This window comes from Rhea americana, unplaced genomic scaffold, assembly GCF_003343005.1.
Source record: "Rhea americana isolate MKP2758 unplaced genomic scaffold, rheAme1 scaffold_23, whole genome shotgun sequence".
Classification (NCBI taxonomy): domain Eukaryota; kingdom Metazoa; phylum Chordata; class Aves; order Rheiformes; family Rheidae; genus Rhea; species Rhea americana.
This window is the reverse complement of record NW_028186346.1, coordinates 3,526,093-3,538,715: the sequence shown is the minus strand read 5'-3', so window position 1 is coordinate 3,538,715 and position 12,623 is coordinate 3,526,093. Positions and strand designations below refer to the sequence as shown.

At 33.8% G+C, this 12,623-nt stretch overlaps 1 protein-coding gene across 3 annotated transcripts in view; it reads left to right on the top strand.

Moving 5' to 3' along the window:
• Positions 1 to 11,622, top strand: part of TGDS (TDP-glucose 4,6-dehydratase) — a 12,045-nt gene extending 423 nt beyond the window's left edge. The window contains exons 2-12 of one of the 3 annotated variants that reach the window (XM_085305959.1): positions 648 to 714; positions 1,187 to 1,255; positions 2,873 to 2,963; positions 4,043 to 4,185; positions 5,708 to 5,806; positions 6,686 to 6,745; positions 7,673 to 7,716; positions 8,012 to 8,177; positions 8,706 to 8,764; positions 9,368 to 9,465; positions 9,855 to 11,622. In XM_085305959.1, coding sequence (XP_085162085.1) covers positions 648 to 714; positions 1,187 to 1,255; positions 2,873 to 2,963; positions 4,043 to 4,185; positions 5,708 to 5,806; positions 6,686 to 6,745; positions 7,673 to 7,716; positions 8,012 to 8,177; positions 8,706 to 8,764; positions 9,368 to 9,465; positions 9,855 to 9,955 — 997 coding nt within the window. In that variant the 3' untranslated portion in view covers positions 9,956 to 11,622. Of the gene's footprint in view, positions 1 to 647; positions 715 to 1,186; positions 1,256 to 2,872; positions 2,964 to 4,042; positions 4,186 to 5,707; positions 5,807 to 6,685; positions 6,746 to 7,672; positions 7,717 to 8,011; positions 8,178 to 8,705; positions 8,765 to 9,367; positions 9,466 to 9,837 lie in introns of all 3 variants that reach the window. The other 2 variants (XM_085305958.1, XM_085305957.1) reach the window with 2 other exon arrangements.
• Positions 11,623 to 12,623: the final 1,001 nt, after the last annotated feature.

Here is a 12,623-nt window from a genome sequence, read left to right as displayed (position 1 = left end):
ACCTCCCCCAACCCAAAACGACAACAAAATCGAGGAAGCTGCTTTTATTCTCGTTTACTCTGCGGATAAACTGGTAAATGGAGGGAAGTCAGGCCCGGAAGGGTTTTTAATCTGCTTGCACCACAGCGATGTAGGAASCTGGATATCTATTTGGGAGAAACATGGTATGCGAGGGAGCCTCTTGTACGCAGGGCTGCATACCRAAGACATGCAATTCTGTTCTTTCTTCTCACACCTAGGAATAGTGATAGAGAGCATATTGTAGAGAGCTGGTATTGCAAATAAGAAGAATTGACTGTTTTGGTATTTGTATAAGCTTAAGAGCCTAAGAGYGTTTTAGGAAGAGATTTGATGTAACATGTTTGTTTTTGAGATGGCTGTGAAGGCTGCTTTCTTTTGTTGTAGCATTATCTCTTTCTCAGATTTTTAGTTCCATAGTAGTATATGGTTATGAGCATGATCAATGTTAACATATCTTAAAATAAATCATATTCTTTTTCTGTGAATTCATGTTTCTCCCTTTTTGAGTGCAAACTTCTGTTCCCAACAAAGCCAGCCCACTTGATATTGCTGAAGTTATTTCTCAGTATTTTTTTACTTTAAAACAAAGTATATTGTTGTAAAATGTGTGCTCTTCTGTCCTACAGTGCTTCACATGTAGTTTTGTCTCTTGTGAAGAACTATCCAAATTATCTGATTGTAAATCTAGATAAGGTAAGTGAATTTTTGACTTCCTTATTAAGGAAAACTTTAGTGTTTTCAACTAAAACTATGTCATGTTGATTTTTTTTTCTGAATATGTGTGTGTATGTGTGTATAGTTTTAGTTTCACTGTTTGTTTTCTCTTATGCRAAAACAGTAGCTCAGATGCTGATCATGCTTATAATGCTCATCATGTAGTAGTACCTAATTATGTACTACTGTTATTAGGAAAATAAAGGAGGAGGCTTTTGAAATTCTAAGCTTCTGTTTAGCTATTAAGAATCTTTGAAGTTGGTATCTTTCAGACTTGTTTTTTTTTTTAAGTTTCATCATGTTTGCTTGCAAAGTAGCTTTTCTTTTGAAAGAAGCTTTTACATTATTTTCAAACTTACTTGAAGTACGAACTTAATTAAGCTGGATCTGAGCTTGCTTATTCACTTTAATGAAGACTATTTGGTGATATTTTGTGGGTATTTCTCTTTAGCTTGACTACTGTGCAAGCTTGAAGAATCTTGAAACCGTCTCCAAGAAGGAAAACTATAAATTTATTCAGGTGATATTGCTTTCTCTTCTAGCAAATTTAAGTTTGGGCAGACTTTCATATCTTAGTATAAAGATAATGTGGTTTCCATAGCTCCCCAAAATGGAAGTGACTACTTTCTTTTATGGTACAGTTGAAACTACTTCTAGTAATTCATTGAGTGTCACTCAAATGGACCTACCAGCATTTCTTTATCTGTAAACTCAATTAATTAATAAAATATTTCTGCATATTTCACCCACTGCGTATGTGGAGGTTGTCTTTCGTATGGTCTGAGCCAAAGTCTACATCTAAGCGTATTTTTAGAAGAAAATTATTAATTTATGTAATTTATTGAAAACTATTCCTTTAAAGAAAGAGGAATATGTCTACAAAAGTAAGATCAAATTTGAATTTCAATTAAATAAATAAATGGAAAACTGAGATTCAGCCTGTAAGAGTTTACCAGAAACCTAGTAGCATTAATAATGATAATAACTATTAATAATTCTGTCAATTTAAAAGCAATTTATGGGTACAAAGTATTTGCTGGAGTGTTTCAGTACTGTTCAGGGATGAGAAATAGGTAAATCACTTTAACTTCCTCCCATTTTTGACATACAGTACTTTTTAGAAGCTATCGTTTAAAGTTGTTAGTTGAGAACTTCTCAAAATGTTGGTGYATTGGAACTATTACCTTTTTTTGAAAATCTTTCCCCTGCCTGTAATAGCCCTTCTTCTCAGGTCCCAACTAGCTTTTCTTTAAGCTGAGCTATAAATGATAACTATCCATTGATAAATTATCAATATAATTTATCAAAATTTATCATTTTAATATTGATACTATTGATTGATAAATTGATAAATATCAAAAATTTCTTAGCTTGTACTTAGTTTTGAAAACTGCTGCTGCTTCTGTATGAAGCTGAAGAATGACTTGGGTGTCGAACACTTGACTTTTTTTCCAAATATATCAATTGTTCTGGTAAGAATAAAAAAAAAAAATTAAGACACTTGTCTGCTCTGGATGGAGAGAACCACTTCACCTTCTGTAATGCCACTAGGTGTCACTATCTACCAGCCAGACTCCAGTAACTTCTTTATTTCTTGTAGGAAATTGTCCTTGCTACTTYGGCATTCCGGGTACATGCTACAGTTCTGTTGTGTATGTTCTGGGGGATGATCTTGTTTCTAATGTTAAATAACAATGCGGATCCCAAAGTGAAGCAAATATGATTAAGGCTGTTGCTCAAAAAGCATGAAACGTGCATCTGGTCTTATTTTAGACATGGCATTGGAGTATTGTTAGAAGTTCAATTGGGAGCCTTACTTGTGTTTATAAATAAGTAAAAGAAGACATCCTTTTTTATTTAAAAATCTGAATGTGAATATCTTACTTGCTCTTCCAGGACATAGTTTTGTKCTTTGGTTGGACAATTTTTTTTCCTCTTACTGCTACTGAAGAAAAAGCTGAATAATACTGTGGTTCAGATACAAAATACATGCTTTGGCTTTGGAAGCCTGCTTTTACTGCAYAGCTCTTTCCTATACTTCCTTTGTAATGGTTTATATTATGTGTCACTTGTTACAAATCAAAGTTTACTATTTTGTTATCAACATTTTTTTTAATGATTTTTTTTCCCTGTTTAGGGGGACATTTGTGAGCCTCTCTTTATAAAACAGCTTTTTGAAACTGAGAAAATTGATATAGTCCTTCATTTTGCAGCCCAAACACATGTAGGTGAGCATTGTTGTATGTTTTGTTATTGTACTCAAGAGATGCATTTGCTTGAAATACTAAATTGATATTTTTCATTCTTTTCCCCCTTATAAGGATACAGAATCAACTGTATCCTTGTACCAGCTGTATATCCTTGTACAAATTGTTGCATGGTTCAAGGACTCTTGGCATCTTTAACTTTTAAGAGGTTCACAGCTGTAAGAGTAAAGTGCTTCATCTGACTGTTATCCATTTTGACTCCACGTAAATGATGATGTTTTTCACATTACACTTCAGATTTCATCTAGACACACACATGCAACTGACACTGTAACAGAGGAGATGAGAAGACTACTGAAAAAAGAGTTATTATATAAACTTTTTGTTTTTACTTGATTGAGTCCAACCATAAAGCAAAAACTACTGTGTAGAAGCTAAGAGGGAAGTGTCAAGATTCTAGGAAGAGATAAAATGAATTATAYCTGAAAATGCCTATTATAGATTAGCACTATTCAGTAAAACTCATAAAGAGAAGTCTCTCTGATATTCCTTTCATCATGAAAAGAAGCCCTTGAAGTATTTTCCAGAAAAATCTCAGAATTGGCAAAATTGATGTGCACGGAGTCAGTGCATCAGTGGCGTAATTCTAAGAATTACAACAGTTACTAATTTATTAACAGTAACAATTATATATTACTGCCTATTGCAAGTGTGTTTGAGTGATACTTCTCTTACTGAAATTGACCCTTCCTGGAGGAAGGTTATCCTGCCACTTTAAGGTGATAATGCTATTTCAAATGCAAATGTCTGTAGACAGCAAACTTYTGCTCTTGGTTGTGGCCTCTTTTCAGGAGGCCACATGTTTTATCTTGAAGTATGTGTAGAAAACTGGAAGAGTTCTTCATTTAATGATAACCTTGCAATCTGTCAATCAAATAATTAGTGATAAAGCACCAACAACAGTCTCAAGTCTTATTGCTGCCTCTTATGATTTAATAGGAAGCCATATTTTATTTTAATGGTTGGTTGTATCTTGCCTGAAYTTTTTTTAATTTTATTCTGTTGCCTAATTTAATCAGACCTGTTTGATTTTTTTGTAGATCTTTCATTTTGGCATGCCCTAGAGTTCACCTATGTGAATGTTTATGGCACTAACGTGTTGGTTGCTGCTGCATATGAAGCTAATGTGGAGAAGTTTGTCTATGTCAGTACAGATGAAGTATATGGAGGTAGCATTGATGAGGTGAGTTTGAAAGTGCATCAGGATTTTTCTAACTTTTCTGGAGTTAATACTGACAATCATACACAAAACAAGTAATTTTCTTCTGTAAATGTATGACCTCTGAACTAATTTGGGCAGTGCTTGAACTTGTAGCATAGGTTGTTTGTAGAAAGATAAGTATCAAAACTGTCCTTAAGATTTTTCATAGCATGTTTTTAAATTGAAAGCATGCATGTTACTGTGAGATTGAGATTGTTAATGACGTGACTATATCTAGGAGGTAGTATCAGAGAAGTGTATTGCACAAATTTTTCTTTACAACACTTGTGTGACTTCAGTAATGTACAGAGCTTGTTCTGTTTTTACTCTGTCTTGACTGCGACCTTGACATGCTGGGAACTGGTTTTATACACTAGCTGATATATTAACAGAATTATAGTTAATGACATATGCAGGAAGGGATTTGTGCATCAGTGGAAGTGGAGTGCAGATGTTTTATTGTTCTGTGAAAATATTTTTGATTCTTGTCCATTTATGATTGAACTTAATTCAGGAAATGAAAGCTTAGCTCAGGAAAAAGATTACACATGGTTGTCCTTCTAAAGGCATAAATAACAACAAAAGTACCATAATCTGTGAAAATGTTAATATATTTCAGAAAAGTTATGCACTTTCTTATTGTTTAAATGCCTTCATCAGCTCCTTCAGCACAACTTAAATCTATAGGCTTTGTGATACTTAGGATATTGTTCTTCTGTTTGTACATCAGTGGTTTGGGTGAGTAACTTTTTCTGCCTCTGGACCTTGAAAAGAACACTCTCGTTTGTCTGGATTTATTCTCTTTGCAAATCAGCTGATCTTAAAGAGATTTTTCAATAAGTCAAAAAAAATTATGCGTCAATAAACTTCAGGAATAAAGGTCAGACAAGAACTGAGTGTTTTGTTCCCATGTTTAGCTTATTGTTGAGTTGCATCTCAGCTGGTGTGAAGTCTGGTGTAAAGTGCCTCCTTCCCTTGGTTCAACATTGTTTCCGTTTACAAGTGAAAAGTGACTGAAATGGTTGAGGTGTGTCAGGATAGCCGCAAGACTGCTTTGGGACAGAACTGTTGAAGTTTTACGTTAGARGGCAGTAGATTTAAATTCTGCTTTTCTCTAGAGAAGTTAAGTTTTTAGAAAAGGGAGAAAGGATCCATTTTATTTAGAACTGAAAGCTCAATTTTCTAGCTGTGGTGTGCAGTGACGATATGCTTCTGAAGAGAATTACTCCTGTTTGTGGTGATGGTGATTGCTGCAACTATGAGGTATTCTGACAGAAGTATAATAATACTACCATTGATATTCTGGCCAATTCCAGTGCTTGATAACTAGATYATCTTGTGTCAATCTGCTTTAAGTGGAATGGTGACTTTTTCAGACTGTTCTTAGATGTTTATGGATGTTCATTTCAGTTGCAGCTGTAGTTTTAATGGGAAGTTTTATAACTTTCTGAGACTTATCTGGGCAAAAGAAATTATGTAATGCAAATTGTCCTTTTGACTGTAGGAATTTGATGAATCTTCACCAAAACGTCCAACAAATCCCTATGCCTCCTCAAAAGCAGCTGCAGAATGTTTTGTTCAATCTTACTGGGAAAGGTACCAAGTAAGTTAATACWATCTTTAAAAACACTAAAGCCCATACTTAACAGCATCTGTACTATATGCACTAAGAATATAAAAGAAAAATGGATAACACAGTGCCACCTCTTTCCTGATTGCTAGTTTTGTGGTTCGATTGGATCAGAGGATGTCCGTCATTCTTATTTCTGGAGATAGTACAAAGGGATTAGAAAAGGTCAAGTATTTTCAAACATTTTTAAAAATTTGAACTGTAATGTCTAAAGTGTTCTCTTTGATAAAATGGTTGGAAAAACATTAGCAATTGAAAAAACAGTGTTAAACTAGGAAKAAATTTGTTTATACAGAAATAAAATATGCAGAATTCAAGTCACATTAAGGATTAGATTATAGTGAAACTAAAAAAAGAGAAARGGAAAGAAAGAAAAATTAAWCTGACTGTTATTTGGGTTTGCTTAAGCAGAAGTATTTACTTTTGAATGCCTTAGGTTTTTTGTTTCTTAAATGTCTTTCTGCAAAATTGCTTTTGACAAAAAATTGACTTGATATGGTGTTAGTAACTGAAGTCTTTACCTGGCATAAGAAATAGTAAGTCTCTAGCCAGACATATACTTATGCGTGTTTGTGTATCTGTGTGGTTTTTGTAACATTCTGTGGCTGATTCCTAACAAGACTAGGAAATTAGGAACATTTGTCACTCATGTTACATGACAAGCTGAGAAGACTGGATACTCATGTGTTTTTGACGGAAGCATATATAGCTTGATTTATTAATATACATATCAGATTTCAGATTCTTGACTGGGTATTATGTATGTGTTATTAATCTGCAGGAAGCTTACGGATTTTTGTTCAAAAGTACTTGATTTCTTATATAATCACATGCATGTTTAATATTCTTAAGTTTCCAGTTGTTATTACCCGGAGCAGTAATGTTTATGGACCACACCAATATCCAGAAAAAGTAAGTTAAATGTATGCTTTACTCTGAGCTTCAGTACAGTGTGAATCAGAGTTTGAGAGTGATATGTTATTTTTTTCTTCATAAGAATGAACTAATTTTCCCACAAAGTATTGTCTTGCAAGTGCATTAGTCTGTGCTTAGCCATGGCTGTGTGTTTTGGTCTCATACTAACACATCAACATGACTGATGCTTTATTGACATCCAGAATTAACGTATAAGTTTAGAGCTTGTCAAATATCTACGTGACTGTTGCCACAGTAACTGTTCTGGAATTTTCCTAGTTTTCAGAAGATATTTAACTGTCGTATGTCTAGCAGTGTCGCTGCCCTTCCCRCTCCTCCCCTCAAGTTATGTTAATTCACATTTTATGTGCTGTCATTGGGGATGTTAAATAACAGATAAACATCATTTTAAAAGGTGAACTGGGAGAGCGTGATATATTGGGTATGAARGCAGATGTTTTAACTTGCAAGGCCAATAAATAAAATGAACCTATAGCAGTCAGAAATATGGGGAGAAGTGCAACAAAATGACTTGTGGGTTTTTTTGCATTTATCCATGCTTATCTTGCAGGGGCTTACACTTTTAAATAAACTAGCTGTTTTGATGCATATCTAATACTGAGCTTGTGTGCATTCTGTRGTGTTGTCATAATGACTTTATTTCCTGTCTTGATAAATAAAAATAATAATTAAAAAAAAACACAAAAGGAGCAATGGTGTACAAAATACTCTGCTTACACCAGGAAAAAAGAATACTTGCAATTTCTAGGCTTAATGCATTCTTTGAATAGACTTTAAAAAAACTTACAATACTAAAGATTATTAAAATGCTTGGTGATACTTACTGGTGAAGGATCATATTCTTTATAGAATAACAGCTTCTAAAATAAATTGGAGTAACAGTTTTCTTGTTTAACTGTTCAGGTTATTCCAAAGTTTATCTCTTTGTTGCAACAGAACAGAAAATGGTATGTAAGTTGATTTTTTTTTTTTTTCTTTGTGTGGTATTTATGCTACAGAAACTATGATTATAGTCATAATTAGGTAGTATGGCTTGGAAAACAACAATTTCTTAACATGTTATGGCTTTCTTTAGTAATGGGATTATTTTTCAAAAGTATTTAAGGATTGTATGCAAAGAAGCTATTTAATTTAAGATACCTTCATGTAACTTTAAATAGAAGCATTCAATTTAATAGTCTGCATTTAAAGCAGTTTTGCTGGTTAGAGTAACAAGAATCTTTTGCCTTTTGTTTTTTTAAGCTGTATTCATGGTTCTGGACTTCAAAGAAGGAATTTCCTTTATGCCACTGATGTAGTAGAAGCATTCCTTACTGTCCTGAAGGAGGGGAAGCCAGGTGAAATTTATAACATTGGAACTAATTTTGAGATGTCCATTGCCCAACTTGCTAAGGAGTTAATCCATTTAGTGAGTAAACAATTATAATACTTTTTCTTAGCAGTCATTGTGTGTAGGCTGTATGAAGAGTTGTACTGTAAACCTTTTGTAGCACTGTGAGACAGTTAAGTGTTTGAGGTGGGAGAAGTCAATCTGCAAGCCTTAGAGTAATGTGCTACCCTTTCTGTGGCAGCTATRGCATGAAAATGCAGTACAGACTATCATGCAGTGCATTGCATTACTGCATTAACTATCCTGAACAGGATGTAGGGGACATGATGAATGAATACYGTTCAACTTTTCATGCTATTTGCTTCAATTTCTGTTTGAGAGTGTGGCACTATCGAACTTTTAAGTTACGAATGTTTAAGAGCTTGGAAGAGGCGGAAAAATTATTAGAATTGTTCTAAATAGTTCTGATAATTTCAGCAGTTTGACAACTCAGTTTAGACAAAAGACAGCTTCCCTTGACAGAGTTAAATATTGATAACAAATCTAATTTTTAAGTGTGTGTAAAAAGACAGTATAAGATATTTGGATTCTCCCTCCCCCTAACAGATAAAGAAGACCAGTTCAGAATCTGAAATGGAGCACTGGATGGATTATGTYAAAGACAGGTAAGAAAATAGCAAAATATATGCAAGATAGTTTTATTCTGAAGGTTTCTGGGTCTCTTGCTTGATAAACTCTTCTGTAGAAGAGTTCCTGTCCTTCAGAAAGGACTCTGCTCTTGAGAGAGTAGGAGCTGTTCTGCTTTCTTAACTTTTTATGGATTTTTACATCTATGAACTGTACAGAACACTTCATAGAAAAAATATGAGCTCTATTTTTTTATTTGGATCTTTAGGTCAGAGTTTTGTATTTAAGGGGAGTATGTACTGCTGATGTCCAAAGGCTAACTGTCTTCAAACTTTCTTCAGACTTCTCAGCAATGAAGTCTGCCCTACAAAAGGGATAGTGTAGTAGCTAAACTTTTTCTTAATGACAGTCTTTTTTCAGTACTTTGTTGCATTCTGCATAACTTTGATGAGATGAATCCCATTGTTTCTCATCTACCCTTAGTTCTTTGCAGTTAATGGGGCTAGTCTGTTCATGTCATAGGAATCTTCAAAATTGAAGCACATGTAATATGATGTCTTGAGGACAACAATGTACTGAGTTTCTAATTAATAAAGCAATCTAATCAAATCATTTTCCTTGTGTGTTTCATACTTTGTCAGACCCACCAATGACCTGAGATACCCAATGAATTCAGAAAAAATGCATAACTTAGGATGGAGACCTAAAGTGCCTTGGAAAGAAGGAATAAAGAAAACAAGTATGACTACCTTTTATACTAACTGATTTGGATGTGATGGGAGAATGAAAAGGGAGAGGGGAAAATGAGTATGTAGCTTAATGAGAAGCTAAGGAGAATGAACTTAAGATTTTAATTTTGCATAAAATGGACTCCTCTTTAGTGAATTTACCTGTTTAAAAAAAATAATCATGGTACAGTAGCATCAGGTACTAGAGTTAAATCATCTTTTTAATGCTAGAATAAGTCTTGGATTAGGACTCTGTAAAGAAGAAGGTAGATAATTGGGATCTTATAGAGTAACACTTTATATAAAGAATTCTGTTACTCTTGCAATACCTATGGAATCTTTGAATTTCCCTGCTGTTATCTCTGTCCAATTTGATTCACCAGCATTCTCTTCATACTAGTTGAATGGTACAAAGAAAACTTTCACAACTGGAAGAACGTAGAGAAAGCTTTGGAGCCCTTTCCTGTGACAGAGCCATTTACACAGCTTGATGTTCCATAAGGTGGAAGAAAACCTGAAGGAATTTATTCTACCTCACACAATTTTTTTCTTCGAAGTCTGCAATCAAKTGACCGCACTGAACTTCTTATGTATTCCAGATATGCGAACCGTTATGAAGAGAGAACTACAATACCGCATGACTTTGGAAGGGCTTTCAGCACTTTATATAGATTTAACCTATTAATCTCAGCTCTTGGTGCAATATTATATCCTCATTAGGTATTGATTTTCTTTTTTTTAAAAAGAATTCTACAAGACAAAGAATTTTTATAAYGCTGTAAATTTATATAGCTGATGTCAAACCTGCCTTATTCATTTAGAATAAGAATATTGTGATTGCTACTACTAGGACTTCCAATGAAAACTTTTATTTGTTCTGAAATCTTTTATCTGTGCTAGTCTGTTTTTGCAATGTAATATATTTGTTCTGTCACAGTGAAGAATTCTGTTTAATTAAGAGGAAAAGAAGCTGAAGAGTATAATTCAATTGATAAAAGCTAGATATGAATCCCAGATGCTTCACAATCCTTTTCTCTGTTGGTGCAGTATTACTTTCTGCAGATGACTGTTAAAGACCGTTACCTGCTCTAACTTCAAATGTCTCTTCCTTCCCCCCCCCTTTCCTTCTTTTTTTCCCCCCTTTCTCCCCCCCCCCCCCCCCCCCCCCCCAAAAAAGAAAGAAGTAGCAGATATTAAAATAATAATAATGCTTCCAGAAAATTTAACTTCAATGTCTGATTTAGATTTCATCTTTAGTGTATTATGGACTCTTTAATTTCCTTCTTATCTCTTAAACTGTAACAAGCTTGAAATACTGTAATACAGTTAACATTCAAATGATGTATCTTCCTTTGTTATGAGGACCATTTACAGATAAAAACTTAAACGGTGTTTTTTGTTTTTATTTTTTTCTGCTCTAGAGAATTGTGGGTTGGCACACTTTATTCAATGCAGTGTTTCACAAGTTTTCTATCAAATATTTTTAAAGAAGAAACAATACTTGAGTTTTCATTTTGAGGAAACTTCAATTCTGTGAATGTGTCAATGAGATTCTTTCCAAAGTTGATTATTAATAAAAGTTACTGTGTTTGTTTGCCTGGCTTTTCTCAATGAAAAACCTATAGTCGCAAAAGGCAGAAATTACAAGACACTTGTATGTTATACTCTATTAGAATATTTTGCATACTGGATACTAAGATTAAGCTTGTACAATTGAATCACTGTTAAATAGACTAAAAAATGGTAATATTGAAGTATGTTCTTAGTATCTGCATTTTCTTCAGACTGAGAAATATTCATCTTTCTGATCAGTTTGCATTTTACAAGTCTATACCAGAAATAGCTKCAAAGATCTGTATTAAACTATACTTTTGCTTATTATGGCAGCTGCACTGGATTAAATGGAGTAAAAAGTATAGATCTTTCACATCTGTTCATGCTAAAAGGAAGATGCTTCTTACATCCAGTCTCCTTTAGAATGCAAGAGTCTCTTTAAAATAAAATTCAAGTAGCTTGTAATAAGATGTTACCAAATCTGAGGAAAAGTGTAGTCTGGTTTATTGAACAGATCTTTAGAAAGTATTCTGAATTTTTGGGAGATGAAGATGCGGTCTTTAGTGAAATTTCTGTAACTGTGAACAAGAAATAAAGAGTGGATTTTTTTAAAAGGGTCTATTAATTTTTAATGGAAAATATTCACCTAATTCACTTAAATGCTTTTGAAGATTTACTCCTTCCATGTTTTTGAGATCTTGGCTTGGTGTTCCTACTTTTTATCCATTTATTTATTTCTTTCATGCAAAAGGCTTTTGCTTTGAGCTACTTAGATACTGTAGATCAGGTTACCTTAGCAGGTGAATGCTCTGGGAAGAACTGCTTTTTGAGGGAAAAGTCTTTACTGTTAAATAAAACAGCTTGTTTTTCTGTTAGTTGTCTGGCTTCAGTGGAAAGAGACAAAGGATGAACCAGTGAACTGCTAACGTGGAGAGGTGTAACAATTTTTTTAATTTAGTTTACTATTTTTACTCAGGAAAGAAAAAACATTTGTGCAGAATATGAAGATAGCCGTATAAAATATAGTGAGCAAGGTAATCTTTGCTCCCATTTTCTCAAGGTTTGGGTCGTAGGACAAATTGAAGTTAGACCAATAAGAAAATCAATAAAGTGAATAAATATGTATGCAACTGAAACTGGTTAAGGCTTTTTAAGGGGAAAGGCTAGCACTTGATTGAAAAAAAAAGGGACCTGAGAAATTTGGGTTTTTTATCCAGGTTCTTTCACAGATCAGAAGTTTACACCTGGGAAGTTATTTGGGAGCAGCTTTTCTTGGGCCAAGAAAATAGCTTTTCTTGGCGCGCTCTGTTCTACACTAGGATGGAGCGGAAAGGTTGTGGGTGAAAMCCCCCCCCCYYTTTTTTTTAAACCAGTGATTCTATTCTAAGTAGTATAAAGTACCACAGGTTCAGTTCCCCATAAAATAAAACTGTAAATAATGTTCCATTTTGCTAAAACTTTATTCTGATGCTCTTTAAACAGCCATGAAATGCAAATACAATTTTTCCTTTTCAGTTATTGGGATTCTTGTACAAAAGGTTAAATTTTGCTGAGGAAAAATATATTTTTTTATTAAACATACTGTATCCAACTATGAATCATCCTGTTCTTTTCT